The sequence below is a fragment of the Solenopsis invicta genome, chromosome 8, assembly GCF_016802725.1.
Source record: "Solenopsis invicta isolate M01_SB chromosome 8, UNIL_Sinv_3.0, whole genome shotgun sequence".
Taxonomy (NCBI): Eukaryota; Metazoa; Arthropoda; class Insecta; order Hymenoptera; family Formicidae; genus Solenopsis; species Solenopsis invicta.
The window spans coordinates 312,023-326,434 of record NC_052671.1 but is presented as its reverse complement, the minus strand read 5'-3'; the positions used below and the strand labels follow the sequence as shown (position 1 = coordinate 326,434).

At 32.7% G+C, this 14,412-nt stretch overlaps 2 protein-coding genes and 1 long non-coding RNA gene across 5 annotated transcripts; 2 read left to right on the top strand and 1 right to left on the bottom strand.

Moving 5' to 3' along the window:
- Positions 1 to 4,620: 4,620 nt before the first annotated feature.
- On the bottom strand, positions 4,621 to 8,412 carry LOC105192921 (WD repeat-containing protein 43). 2 transcript variants are annotated; one of them, XM_039452598.1, is made up of 7 exons: positions 7,990 to 8,412; positions 6,897 to 7,394; positions 6,205 to 6,658; positions 5,832 to 6,153; positions 5,475 to 5,719; positions 5,213 to 5,391; positions 4,621 to 4,887 (listed from the first exon to the last, which is right to left on the bottom strand). In XM_039452598.1, exons 1-6 carry the CDS (start codon positions 8,185 to 8,187, stop codon positions 5,228 to 5,230), a joined length of 1,881 nt encoding a protein of 626 aa, XP_039308532.1. In that variant the 5' UTR covers positions 8,188 to 8,412; the 3' UTR covers positions 4,621 to 4,887; positions 5,213 to 5,227. The 2 variants fall into 2 exon arrangements, with proteins under 2 accessions (XP_039308532.1, XP_039308534.1); XM_039452600.1 differs by having other exon boundaries at positions 5,832 to 6,138; positions 7,990 to 8,410.
- On the top strand, positions 8,318 to 8,990 carry LOC120358401. The gene is made up of 3 exons (XR_005575366.1): positions 8,318 to 8,442; positions 8,608 to 8,701; positions 8,791 to 8,990. It is a non-coding gene; the product is annotated as an uncharacterized LOC120358401 (long non-coding RNA).
- Positions 8,991 to 10,390: 1,400 nt separating this feature from the next.
- LOC105192899 (ubiquitin domain-containing protein UBFD1) lies at positions 10,391 to 14,332 on the top strand. Of its 2 annotated transcripts, none has more exons than XM_039452998.1 (5): positions 10,391 to 10,609; positions 11,528 to 11,923; positions 12,022 to 12,212; positions 12,295 to 12,483; positions 12,571 to 14,332. In XM_039452998.1, exons 1-5 carry the CDS (start codon positions 10,597 to 10,599, stop codon positions 12,679 to 12,681), a joined length of 900 nt encoding a protein of 299 aa, XP_039308932.1. In that variant the 5' UTR covers positions 10,391 to 10,596; the 3' UTR covers positions 12,682 to 14,332. The 2 variants fall into 2 exon arrangements, with proteins under 2 accessions (XP_039308932.1, XP_039308933.1); XM_039452999.1 differs by lacking the exon at positions 10,391 to 10,609 and adding an exon at positions 10,615 to 10,833.
- The last annotated feature ends 80 nt before the right edge of the window (positions 14,333 to 14,412 follow it).

Here is a 14,412-nt window from a genome sequence, read left to right as displayed (position 1 = left end):
TATCAATTATTATGAAATGTGGAAAATTCAAAAAATTTATCTGTAAAATTCTGAGAAAATCTTTCAGCAAAATGTACCAACATTAATTAATAATTATTCTACATCTCAATGTAAATTCTTTTCATCGCCAATTATTAAGAGAACAGAATACACGCGTGCGCGTATGGATTTTTAATTAATACACATAGGTATTTACAGAATAATAAAATTAAAATTTCTTAAGCCTGTATCAAACTTGATGAACTGAGATTGAATTGGGATTTAATTAATCAGATGAAAAAAAAATCAATGTAATTGGTCAAATTTATCAAGTCTGATCATAGCTTTACACAGAATTTAACTGGGTCGTTTTTTTTTAATATTAAATATTTCAATGTATGTGATGTGTTATGTCAAATTGTCAAATTCTATCAAAATCCATATAAGTACTTTACTTATACCAACTTAATGAAAATCTGTTTAATTTTGATGGCATATGGCACAAAGAAAAATTTCTTCAGAGATGCATAGTTTTAATAGTTAATAAATATTTGAAAATGTAATTTTTTAAATCTTAAATAATACCAGATGGATAAGTATATTACATTTAGATGTCAACTATAAATTTCGTAACAGAAACTGTTTTGCCAGCAGAAGTTGTTTCGTTAATCGTTATCTTAATATTTTTCACTTTACTTCGAATGACTAATGTGATAACAACTAACACGATACCTATATTCTCTTGGGTGAAATTCCTACGCGTAAACATGATTACATTAATAATAAAAGAATCAAGCTGCTTTCTCGGCTTCGCAATTGCAACGTTTTCTTATCACTCGCGATATATAAGGTGTCTTAGGTTCATCTCACATTCGCTTCTTGTTTATACATATTGTTAGGAATTTATTTATTTATTATTTTTAATAAAAATGCAGAGAAAGTAATAATCTTTTGAATATTTAAATTTTACAAATCATACTGCGCGAACATTATCAATTAACAAATGTACTTACTTGGATGATTAATATAATTTTATAGTTAAATTTGCTCTTAAAAACTTTTTAATGACATATATGACTTGGACGTAATGAAGCGCATCGCAGTAAAATCGCGCAAATATGACTGCTTATGATGGTTGACAACGATTAGTTAGCAACTTGCCATTGAATCATATTGGTTGTTTGAACAATTTTGAATTGAAGCAACACGCAGGCAACGATGTAATATGTAATATGGTATATGTATACGTATTATTAATGTAATCACGTATACATATAGCCAGTAAGATATAGTCAAAGTTACCTCTCGTTATCAGCAATATAGCATTATTATATGATTCTATAATTATAATTATTATTTATTTTTAACATAATGGCACAAATTTTGATGATTTTAAAGTTGCCAGCAAATTGCTATTTAAAGCTATCATTATCGTTATCGTCGATGACATCTGCAATTTGTCAATGAGGATTCAGATGCTACACAATTCTGATAGCAATATATATATATTATAATGCAATTGAGTAATATGCCAGCAACAATACATCAGATATGTTGCTAACTGGATATTTATTAAATTTTTATTTTTATTTTAATTATACATATATGAAATGTAAGCGATTAAAATATAAGAAACATTAAATGTTTAAATGTTAATTGTCAAGGAAAATAATATTTTCTTTGAACAGGTATTCCGTTGCATGAAAAGAAGTGTAGAGGACATAACATAAAAAAGATCGCACCATGTATTCCTTTGAAAAGTTACAACAAAAGTTACAACGGACGTTGCACGTCTTATATCTTTATGTATATCTTTATAGAAACTGTATTATATTTAAATCCGCATAATTTGTTGTCAACTACATACGATAAATAGATAATTTAAAATTCTAGAAAATAAAGATATAAGAAAAAATAATACCTTCGGGAAGTGGAAACTATTTAATTATTTATTAATACTTTTTTTATTTCTATAATAATTATCAATAGCATGAATAATTAGTCAACACTATTCAACTAAAGAAATCACTAATTACCAAATGTGAATTATTAATTTATAGTAAAGTAATAAACGCATCGTAAGACAAAGATATTTTGCATTTGGAAGATATCATATCGGCTTTATAGCCGAGGTGTGTCGAAGATATTTAAAACGACACGCGACAGAATTTTTTTATCACAGGGCCAGTCGGTCTTTCAAAGTTTATCAAGCTTATTTAGCCTCTTCGAGATTCGATAATTTTAAATAACAATTTACGTGATAAGACACAAGTAATTTCCACACAGTTTGAATAATACGTAAAGCAGGCGCTATGTATACTGGTACTTTTCCACTATGCGTACGTATCTACCCAGACAACACGGAGTCAAAAATCGGATTACAAGACTACTTTTGAAAATGTATCTTGGGCCGGTATTCATATGCCGTTCTTTATATTTAGTATTTACGACACAGTCTCAAATAACATCTTAAGACGTCGTCAACCAATCGGAGAGCCGCGCGCGCGTGTCAAAATCATGTGAAGTCATTATACATATACTTGAGATGATCTTGAGATAAAAATTAGCCATGAATACCGGCCTTAAAGACGTTTTATCACCTGATTTTAGACTGTATCTGGATATAGTTGTACTTTTTTATTATACAGGAGAATAAACTCTGTTAATGCAGCTGTATAATCGAAGAGAGAGAGAGAGAGAGAGAGAGAGAGAGAGAGAGAGGACGACTCTACAAGAAAAAATAAAATGAAATCCATAAAATATAAAACTCGTGTTTATTTCTTAAAATAAAATATATTCATACTCGAAAGGAGAGAGAGATTTAAAAGAAAATATTGAAATTATTGATATGCTCATTACACATAGTATTGTTGCCAAACTCATGGATGAAAAGTATATAACGAGTTAATTACAACGTGCCAATTTTCGATAAGAGTAAAGAGTAAAGCTAGAAATAGTCACTTTTGACAATCAACACGTTACCATTATGCGTTCTTCATTGAAAAATACTTGAAACTTTAAAAGTAATGCGTTACTTTTGCTAACGAGTTACATTTTTTTCAAAGAGTTTTCATTGCATAATGACGACTTACTTAATTGTCAAAAGTAACTATTCGAACCCTAATGTTACCATTTATACCGTTATGAAAAGTTGTAACGTTATTACCAAATCATTATTATAAATAACGTGACTCATTGTTAATACTTGCGTTACTTTTCATCTCTAAACTTAAAACAGCTAGAAAACACATTATATAAGACATAAAAAATATCAACAGTTACATTTATGATAAAACTATTAAAATTTTTTATTTAATTAATATAATGTGCATTGTATGTATATACATTGCAGGTTATCTTAAAATTAACTTAATTAAATAGTTCAATAGTCATAGCAAACTTTTAAAAAATTTCTTTAAAATATTCATAAAATGCCAATGTTCTCTAAGCAGTGAATGTAAATTTCATTCGTTGATTGTTTCAATGGTTGGCATAATCGATTATAATTATATTTAATATCGTCTCGACTACTGCCTAAAGATTTGTCATCAACCAGTTACAAATTCATTATATTAGTATCTTACATTGAGATTTGACTGTGAATACCGGCCCCGATGAATTGTATTACAAATCAGGCTATTACCTCCATACTTTTATAATTTTCTTACTATAAATATGACACAATCATATACTTACGTAATATATAGGATGTCCCGAAATTCGCGAACTCAAAATACTACAGCAAGAAAGTTTTTAAAAAATTAAGTAAAATAATTATTTACTCATTTTTATTTCAAGCATTAATTTTTTAGATATACATATAATGGCTTAAAGCTAGTCAATCGGAGATTACGTTTAGACCAGAGTTTAGACGTTTATTTACCATATAATTATTAAACTATACCGCTGACACGACTTACGGACATACGACCGTCTAAACACAGTTTGTGATTGACCATAGTTGACCAGCTTTAAGCCATTATATCTCAAAAATTACTGCTTAAAATAAAAATGTACAAATAACTGTTTTACTTAATTTTTCAAGAACTTCTTGCTATAGTATTTTGAATCGCGAATTTCGGTACACCTTGTATATAGTCAAACTTTTCTAATAACGTTACAAGTATTATTAGAATCCTGAAGTTTTTTTAATTACATTTAAAAATACGAAATAGGCTGCGTTTGGAAACATCATCCGAGTACCATTATTTGATCCTTGTTTAACATTCGATGAATAATAAGGCCGACATAATATATGAGAACATTCGAGCATACATGCATTTATATATGCATTAACATTAGAAGTTATATACAGAGTGTATCGAAATTCGCGACTCAAAATATTATAACAAGAAAGTTCTCGTAAAAGTCTTAACAGAAAACATTAAAATAACGTTAAAATAATATAGCAAACTCTTTAATATCAACAAAATTTTCACGTTAAAATTGACGCATACTTTGCACATTACGCGCGATGCATATAAATCTTCGTACACAAAGAAAATATTGTAAGATATATTAATTACTGAAAATATTTTTATTTCGCATCACTATTTTTTATATTTAAATATAACACCATAGATCGAATTAACGATGGATTAACGAAAAGAAAGGTATAAATACTTATGTTACTTATCCATATATAATTATAAATTTGTATATTTTTCTTGAAAAATATTGGATATACAAGGATGATTGTTATAAGCGAGAAAAACGTATTAGCTTTCAGGACAGCTTTATTCAAATATGCTATATTTGGCCTTCCAAATCCATCTCTTTCAAATCTTCACGTAATGGTGAAAATAAACGTCTTGAGAAGATAAAGGTATTATTTTTTGCAGTACCATCTTTGTTACATCCGTCTTTCATCAAGAATGGCTCCATTGTGGTAATTAAACGACATTTTTACTGAAAAAAATAATTGTAATATAAAAAACAATACTTTATTATTTTTTAACATTGTTTAAATAAATTGCAAATAAATAATTTGAATAGTAATATAATGTTGCTAATATAAAAATTTATTTATTTTATTTGTATTTCACTATTTTATTTATTTATATTAAAAATAGAACATTATTTCACAAGAATAAAATTGGAAAAATTAACCATCGAATAATTCTCTCTCATGTGAAAACTTTAGAAAATAAATTCTATGATTTGGCTAATATTTTTTGTACAGATTACAATGAAACATAATAAATTAAGCTAAACAAGTTATTTCGATACTAACCAACTCGATTTTTTTTTAGCTGTGTATAGAATCATTATCGTCAACGTCATCATCTTCAAATTTGACGCTTCTGTTATCCTCTTCATCTTGAACATCTTGATCCGACATCTCTTCCCAATTGTCATCAGATTCGCTACTTAGATCAACATCGTCTTTATCGGCACCTTCATCCGATGAATCTACATATGTTTTTCATGTGATTTAATATGTTAAATTAAATGTCAAAATAAAATTTTGTAATGTCGGTATGTTATGTTATAACCTGGATCTTGATAAACAAGCAAGCTGTCCTCGGTTATATCTTTGTGTTCCTCATTAGCCTGAGATATTTGTCCTGTTATAAGAGAAACTCTGCCTTTTAATCTTTGTACAGCCGTTAGAAGCGTTAATTTCGCGTCGATAAAACTTAGAATAGGGCTGAGTATCTCTGCGATATCTGGTCGTGACATCAAATGTGCTGCATGAGTCATTATCAAAGTTTGCAACCACATTACTGCAATTTTACTCCTAAACACAAATCAAATAATCACTCTTTAAGAGTCAATATACAAATTAATTTTACAAACAAAAAAAAAAAATTTAGAAAAATCTATAGCGAAAAAAATATGATGATAATTACGCATATGTTTTGCCTTGCAACATAATGGTTAATTCTTTAAGCAATGGCGTAATTGCTTCCACTGGTAATCTTGTGATGGTACTACGAATTACACTTTCATTTTTTGTAAATAACACCGTCGTCAAAATAGTTTTATCTTTGCTATTTAAGGCTTGCATCAGTAACTGCGTCATATTAGCTCCTTTCGTCGGTGTTCTTCCCGGCGTATTCACGTCTGCATTTAAACTGAGATTTTCCAGTCTATCTTTTAAAAGTAGCTGAGAACCCGAGGTAGTCCTATTTCTCTTCTGTGTCGGAACTCCTACTCCTGCAAACAATGTAACTTTTTAAATTTTTTATTAGATAAAAAAAAAAGAGAAGATTTGTAAATTACCTGGAGCGAGATATTCAACATCTCCTTCTATTGCGGTAGGTTTTATTTTAGAAATTGTTTCTTCTTTTTTTTCTTTCACTTTTTTTGTATCCAATTTTTCCGATCTAATTAAACATTGTACTTTGTCGGAAAAGTCAGGTATAACTTTTTCGAATGTCAAATTTAAATAACTACCATATGCCAGTAATAGTTTTTCATCCTCAGTTAAATAACCTGCTAAAATTGGAATCTGTTGAATAGTCTCCTTCTGATTGACATCTGCTGCTACCGCAATGTTAAGAGATGGTTTCAATGGTTTGGTATGACCATTTGGCTGATACTCGAATAACTGCGCTTGACCCGATTGAGTAGTAACCAATACAACAATTTGCAATTCTTTCGCAACAAGTATAGAGATAGATGTAGCCTCATCCTGCAAGGCTAGAGTTGCTATCGACGCTTTATCATTTTTATTCTAAACAGAGATAAAAAAGAAATTTAATTGCACAATATACAATTTTTAATATACAATCAAATAAAAGTTATATAGATAAAATAAATTACTAAATTTATAAATTTTACTTGAAAAAATTCTGGTTATAAGAATCTTTTGTCTCGAAGAACTTTTGTTGAATGAAGAAATCTTAACATTTGATGCGCTAGTTATAGATGACTAAAATATTAATAAATGGAAGATAAAACGTGAAACATACTTTATCCAATGCCCATACAGAAAGATGACTATCCGCACAGGCACTGCTGATTAAGTAAGTAGTTGTGCTATCTACTTGTATAGGATGAAGAAAATTAACATGATTGGCATGTCCAGTAAACGTGCGAATCACGTGCTTGGTCGCTAAATTCCACCATTTGATTATTCTTTCCGCAGACAGCAAAGACTTTCCATTAGATAGAATTGCTAATGCCGTGACTTTTGCCTGGCCTGATTTCCATTTACATTTGATTCCATTCTCCTGAAGATTCCATTCCACTATGTGATAATCGTTAGCAGCTGTAATCAATCCTGTACATGCCGACCAAGCGATCGCTGTGATAGCAGAGGAATGACCGTTCTCCAACGTAGCGCTGACAGATGCTGCTGCTACATCGTACAATGTGACTTTTCCATTGGTCGAACCCATCGCCACAATAGTTTTGTGATCGACATCTTCCGAAATAGACTTTCTTTTGCGTCTTTTCCTTGGCGATGGCTTAAAAGAGAAGAGACACATGTAGAAATGATAGATATAAAAGGTACTTGTAATATATTTTTTTTATTAATTTTTATGACGTGCGTATTTAGACGAACAGGTCTAAAAATGTTATAGGTGGAAATGTTTGCTATAATCATCGAGTCGAAGATAAAATTCATCTCGATGCTAAAGTAACCTTTCCGAAAGTTGCAATACGTATATCGATAAAGTTTGAAAAGAGTGGACCAGCGGACGATATATATGTATATATACTGCATAGATTGCAATAACGTTGGTGCGGAAAAAGATTGAAAACTCAAAGATTCAATCGTACAATTGGACGATAAAGACGTAAGGCAAATAGGGAGGGGGAGGGGGAGGGGGAGGGGGAGGGGAGGGGGAGGGGGAGGGGGAGGGGGAGGGGGAGGGAGGGAGGGAGGGAGGGAGAGGAGAGAGAGAGAGAGAGAGAGAGAGAGAGAGAGAGAGAGAGAGAGAGAGAGAGAGAGAGAGAGAGAGAGAGAGAGAGAGAGAGAGAGAGAGAGAGAGAGAGAGAGAGAGAGAGAGAGAGAGAGAGAGAGAGAGAGAGAGAGCAGTGAGCACATGGCGCATTTACCGATACGTTGCCCGGCGATTGCGAGCTCGCCGAGATCCATCCTATGACGCTGCAGGGTGACGATAAATGCCGATTAGGAGTGTACTCGTGCTTTAACCGGCCGCTCGCGGTTTCCCAGATCTTCAACTTGCCGTCATTACCGCAAAATGCGTAATATTGACCATCCTGAGAGAAAGCGGAACGTCCCGTGTTCGCCATCTTACTTTGATAAGCATACGCTAGAAATCGCGGTAAATCTCTTTACCGCGTAAAAAAACGCGTAATCTTTCTTAAACCTAACCTCACCGCCACCGCTTTCCACGCACTTAGCACAATTGCACACAATGGATGAATGGGAATCGGAGCTTTGTGGCTTTGGCTTTGACCAGGCAGCTTACGCACGTTACGCACTATACAGCCTGCATAACTGCACATGCACAGCACGCGATGGTGGGTGGTCCCGTCAACTTGGAGGTGATCGAAGAACGATGACATTATCGACTATAGATAGAAATTTACCTTTGAATACATTATTAAATTCTCAATTTTTTATTATACAAATATTACTTAATAAGTAAAAGTATGTATACTTGTAATACAGATATATATTGCTACAAAATTATAATTCTTTTTATTTAGTTATCATCTCCGTGGATAATGAAACTTGGATGATCCATGGCATTCTCTGAACTGTCGCCCGAATTGTCACGTGCGGCCTCTTTTTCTCTTCAAAGTAACTCGATTCTCTCAATATATATATATATAGTTTCAATTCTCCATCATGAATATAAAAATAATAAAAATATAAATTTTCTTCAATAGATAACAGCACCGACAAGAGACTATTAAAGACCGTCAACTGGGTAAATTTTCGAGGCCGTTACTGGGGCCCCAGGGGCTCAGCGGTAATTGAAGAGCAATGACGTTATCGACCATATGATTGTTAATACAAATATTTGAGTAATACGTTATTAAAATCTTGATTTTTTTATTATACAAATACTTCATAAGCAAATATGCATACTTATATTTAATAATATCATTGTGTATTGCTTTAAAATTGTAGGGGAAAGTAGGGTTGTTGTACGCACTGGGTAATTGTACGCTTCGTGGTTTGGCACCTTCCCGATGAATAGAAATTATATCACGACGATATTTGTAGGCTGAAGGCATTTTTTAAATATATAACCATACGTTATATCATTTAAAAACGTAGTTAATTGAAAAAATAAGAAAAAGTAAAATCATGATTTTTCTTGCGATTTTGGCATTCAGAAAATAAGGCAATAAGTCCGTATTTTTACTTTAGTCATTTAATTTTGTTATACCTAACAAAAGTACGTTTTTCCCTGCGTTCTTTGAGCTATTGTTTATTAAATTTAATTAAATAGTCATCAAGTAATTGTTTTTTTATCAAATCAAGTTCGCCGTCGACAATTTTACGCATCCATCTTGAAAGGCGTGAGACCACGTGAGATCAACTATAGTGCCACTAGTACAGTGTAGTGCAGTGTAGTGTAGTTAAAAGAATGGGCTATAACCTCATTTTTCCTCCGCGTCCATTTATCCAACCGCACGTACAATTACCCAAGGCCCGAGAAATTTTTTCGTTTAACCACTTGCTTCTTTTTGCTGAATATAGCATTACCAAATAAAAAATTGTTCAATATGACAATACATAATGATAAAAAAATGTTTAAAGTTTCTATTTCTGTACTCGTATCGATTTCAACTTTAAAAATCACTTCACTGCGATAAATTTCCCTTAGGTGCGTGCAATTTACCTACTTTCCCCTAATTCTTTTTGATCAGTTATTATCTCTGTCGATAACCAAACTTGGATGTTAACATCAAAACTGCAATTTTTAATAAAAATCGAGAATTTTTGGGTTACAAATACATAAGTATATCTATAAAATTTCAAGATAACAATAAATTATAAAATTAGTACTGTATTGTCAGTTTATCATTAAAAATTTAACAGTCACACAAACTCCCGTAAGGTTAGCGGTCTTTAACAGTCTCTCGTCGGTGATAACAGAAAATAAATTAAACTAATGTACCGAATTAGCAATGGTGTAATTTTAAATTATATAAATGACCTGAATAATGAAATCTTATTAGATTTGTGTGATATGCGTTAGATAGTTAGAATTCAGTTGTAGGAGAAAATATTATTTAGAATCGAGTCATACGTAATGGTTTGTATGATAAGATATTGTTTCTTTTTTTCTAAATGTTTTTCTGTAGTATTAAAATATCTAATCTTGTATTCTAATTTCTAATAGAATAATAGAAGCGCGATATACATATATATCGCGCGATATGCTGAAAAAATATATCGTATGTGCATATGTATATACACATATATAGGCTGTGTTCCGTTTTTACTGGCAGTACTGAAAATTTATAGTTCACGTCACATATACTATACATTTTCAGTACTGGCAGTTAATATCGGAACACAGCCAGATGTAGGTGTAGTATATTCAAAAATTCGAAAGTCATTCCGAAGAACGTGCGTCATCGATATCACGATGCTTAACTAACGTAACGCTCTCTGTGATAATTTTGATTGGTCGACGCAACGGAAGATGGTTCGGTTGGTTCGGTTCAACATCATTCAACATGGAGTACGTGGGTACGTGCTGAATCCTGTTTATTTTCCGTAAAAATTTTCAACATTCGACTTACTTATCGTTCCCGCTTTGTCATCTTTCCTTTCGATCGCGCGAAGAAATCGTCTCGTGCCACCAGAGCATACCAGACCGGCGCGGCGGATCCGTTGGATCCGGGTGGTCGCGACATTTTGCCGAAACACTGCGAGACACTCGAAACTGTCGTTCGTACGTGTATGTCGTTTGTGTATGTCAGATTATTTTATTTTACGCTGCGTCGTTGCATTGTACGCTGCTTATTCGCAATATTTACCAGTATATACATATATTTGCCAATTGTCTCCGGTTGCAATTGGATGCAACGACGTATTTTTGCGCCGTTTGAATTAGCGTTTCAATATCGCTCGTATACTAACCTCTCACCGTTCCTGACTGATTTTCATGTTTTCCTGCGTCAACCTGCTCGTTTGATATATCGCTCGAGATATGGTTCGAGTTCTAATTTGCGATTAGTTTATCTCTCTTAGAGATTGGAGGAAAGTATGCGCGATCGCGCGTGACAACGTGGAAAGATTCTCATGAAAGATTTAGAGCTCTCTCTTGCCTTGCCTTGCCTTGCCTTGCCTTGCCTTGCTTTGCCTAGCCTTGCCTTGCCTTGCCTTGCCTTGCCTTGCTTTGCCTTGCCTTGCCTTGCCTTGCCTTGCCTTGCCTTGCCTTGCCTTGCCTTGCCTTGCCTTGCCTTGCCTTGCCTTGCCTTGCCTTGCCTTGCCTTGCCTTGCCTTGCCTTGCCTTGCCTTGCCTTGCCTTGCCTTGCCTTGCCTTGCCTTGCCTTGCCTTGCCTTGCCTTGCTTTGCCTTGCCTTGCCTTGCCTTGCCTTGCCTTGCCTTTCGTCGATAATCGAGTATTACTTATGTTGACGTATTTTTACCTCATCTCCTTAGATACCGTGAAGGGCGACAGCAATGACGACAGCTGTTGCAACTCGTCCCCTTGTCCGGAACTCACGTCGAATCCAAAGTCCATGGAAAATTCAGCGACAGACGCAAAAGAATCGAAAGAATCTACGATGGAATGTGACAACACTGAGAACAATGTGGACGACTCGCGGAATACGGCCGCGACTATCTTGCAAAAGGAACCATCCACAGAGAATATAGACTTCACAGTGATTTACAACAAACAGAAGATTAGTGTAAATTTTGCTTTAGATGGCACAGTTGCCGAGTTAAAGACGCATTTGCAAAAAATTATCTCTGTACCGCAAGCGATGCAGAAAGTTATGTTTAAAGGATTAGCCAAAGACGATCAGACTCTTAGGAACTTGGGAGTCACGAAAGGTAGTAACAAACGCAACAAACGAATCAAAGCACATTTTATTTTAATTGCTCTGTGCAATTAATAAGATTACTAACTTGCTTTACGACGAATGCTCAAGGTGCCAAAGTCATGATAGTTGGATCAAAGTTAGATGATGTATTGGCTGTGTCAATTCCAACGAAACAAGATCTCATCGACGAGGCTGTTTCTTCGGTGAGCAAAGAACCTCTGTCCCAACAAAAAGTCCATAGGAAAGTTTTAGATAAAGGTATTCCAGAAGATGTGATGCCAGGAATACTGGACAGCAAGGTTGTATAATCGATATAAAGCCTCTAATATGTACAGCGATGAAATGCGATTCTATTATGATTGACGTCGATTAATTGCATAGGAACCTTTGCCTGAATTTCCATTAGCTGGAATGCTAAATAAGTCTGGAGGAAAAGTCAGGTTAACATTTAAATTGGAACAAGATCAACTTTGGATCGGCACGAAAGAAAGAACGGACAAAATACCTATGAATTCGATAAAAGGTGTCCACAGTGAACCTATTCACGATCATCCCGAATATCATATTATGGTATGTATATCGCTCAACTAATTTCAGATATCGCCTGAAAATTGAACAATCGTCATTGACTAATTTAATTCTTTGAAAAACTTACAGGCAATACAATTAGGCACTACAGAAGCATCAAGATATTGGATATATTGGGTCCCTGCACAGTACATATCTGCTATTAAAGACGCTATTCTTGGCAAATGGTGTTACTTCTGATTGATAATTGCTAGAAATTCGATTTCTGTAAAGTTTAATCGGATATAAATATCGAGATACAAATACTGCTGTTACATTGACATAAAAACTGTCAGCTAGTCACACACATTTCTAACAGTAAGTAATAATTTATTTGAGTTGCATTATCATCGCGCGGAGAATACCCAATAAACGTAGTCTGTCCCGTTGCAAAACCAATTTAGGTGACTAGTCTTGATTTATTGGGAAAAAAAGATATGTAATCACTATGCCAAATGTTTTATATTTTCATAGTCCAGATTTAAGCGTATATTCTCAATTTTTTACACTGCTGAAAGTAAGGTAGACAGTCTTACATGAGAACTGTGATTTGTGGAACTTCCATAATTAATGTGTTGTGATAATATTACATTTTTGATTAGGTGATTAAAAAAAATCCTTTTTTTATTTTATTTTATTCAAATGTATCTACAAATTTATTCAACTCTCTCTGCAAGTTTTATTCAAAATCTATAAAAAATATAATTAGTTCAACTGGATTTGTTGACAAATTTTTTTATAATAAAAAAAAACAAGTCAAGATTTTAAATTTGATTATTTACTGTATTATTTGTTTAACAGAGCAACAGTTTTTATGATAAGTCAATTAATCCTTTCGCTACATTTATGCTCTTAACGAGCGATTATTTTGTGAGAATATATTACTATTTCCTCTAGTTTTCGACATTATTGATAACAAAAAAATTATATGCCACAAAAAATTCATAATTAGTCATAGGCAAGTTAAAAAAGTCATTTCAAATAATTTAAATGTTTATACCTTCATCTTTATCACTTGTAAAAAATTTTTTGTAATTTTGGTTACACTAGAGATGTTTTTCTCTTTTGTGCATGAGCATTTTTTGATACAAGCGTACAGTAGCGAAAGGGTTTAAGTCATAACATTGCATTTAAAGCAAATTTTTGAAATAATTTTTGAAGTAGCCATGCAACTTATGATTTGTTATTATTCATTCATACATTTTACATAACATTCAATTTTGTCAAATGATTGGATGTGATTATACATATTTAACACATTTATACATGATTCAAAAACTGTAGGAGATCTATCCTTGGTACATGTTAAGTTTCAACAAAGTTTTATTTTTTGTTGTAGCTTCTGCAACAAAAAATAAACATATACACCCATCTTTTTGCGTAATACAGACTACAACACATTATATCACTATTGAGCAAAATTACAATCCTTGTGTAAACAAAAGATGCATTGACAATTTTACATTTTAGTATCATTATATTAACTCGACAGCAGAATAACAACGAATTTCGAGCTAAAAATTGAAAAATTTGTTCAACATTTTGTGATTGGCCTAGTAGTAAAATTACATGTAAAAAAAGAAAAGTCAAAACGAGTCCATTGCTACATTACAATTTATAAGGTGCATAAAAGATTCATGTATATCCTTTAGCGTTGTAACTGCTGTAAATTAGGTTTTATACTGTTCGAATCGTATAATCGCAAGAATAAGATAAATCAAAATTTGTAGTGATTCCTACAACAGTTAATAACTGTCGAATCTATTTCACAAAAATCGATGGTTTGAATGGGACTTGTACATTAGTTGTGTGATTTGATAAAATAAATACTTCTGAGACTTTTGTTTTTTAATACTTAATCTTTTTAATCGCAATTTTACCCAATTAGGTAAAAATATTACGTAAATAACAAATATCAAGTTATATATATTT

Bases quoted from the DNA above. Each gene is read 5' to 3' on its own strand.
- LOC105192921 (XM_039452598.1), bottom strand. From the start codon at position 8,187: ATGGCGAACACGGGACGTTCCGCTTTCTCTCAGGATGGTCAATATTAC. The intron at 7,395-7,989 runs GTAAATGCGCCA...TTCTCTTTTAAG, and splicing joins AATCGCCGGGCAACGTATCG to CCATCGCCAAGGAAAAGACG. The intron at 6,154-6,204 runs GTAATTTACAAA...AAATTTAAAAAG, and splicing joins TGTTGAATATCTCGCTCCAG to TTACATTGTTTGCAGGAGTA.
- LOC105192899 (XM_039452998.1), top strand. The intron at 11,924-12,021 runs GTAGTAACAAAC...CGAATGCTCAAG, and splicing joins GAACTTGGGAGTCACGAAAG to GTGCCAAAGTCATGATAGTT. The intron at 12,213-12,294 runs GTTGTATAATCG...TTAATTGCATAG, and splicing joins CAGGAATACTGGACAGCAAG to GAACCTTTGCCTGAATTTCC.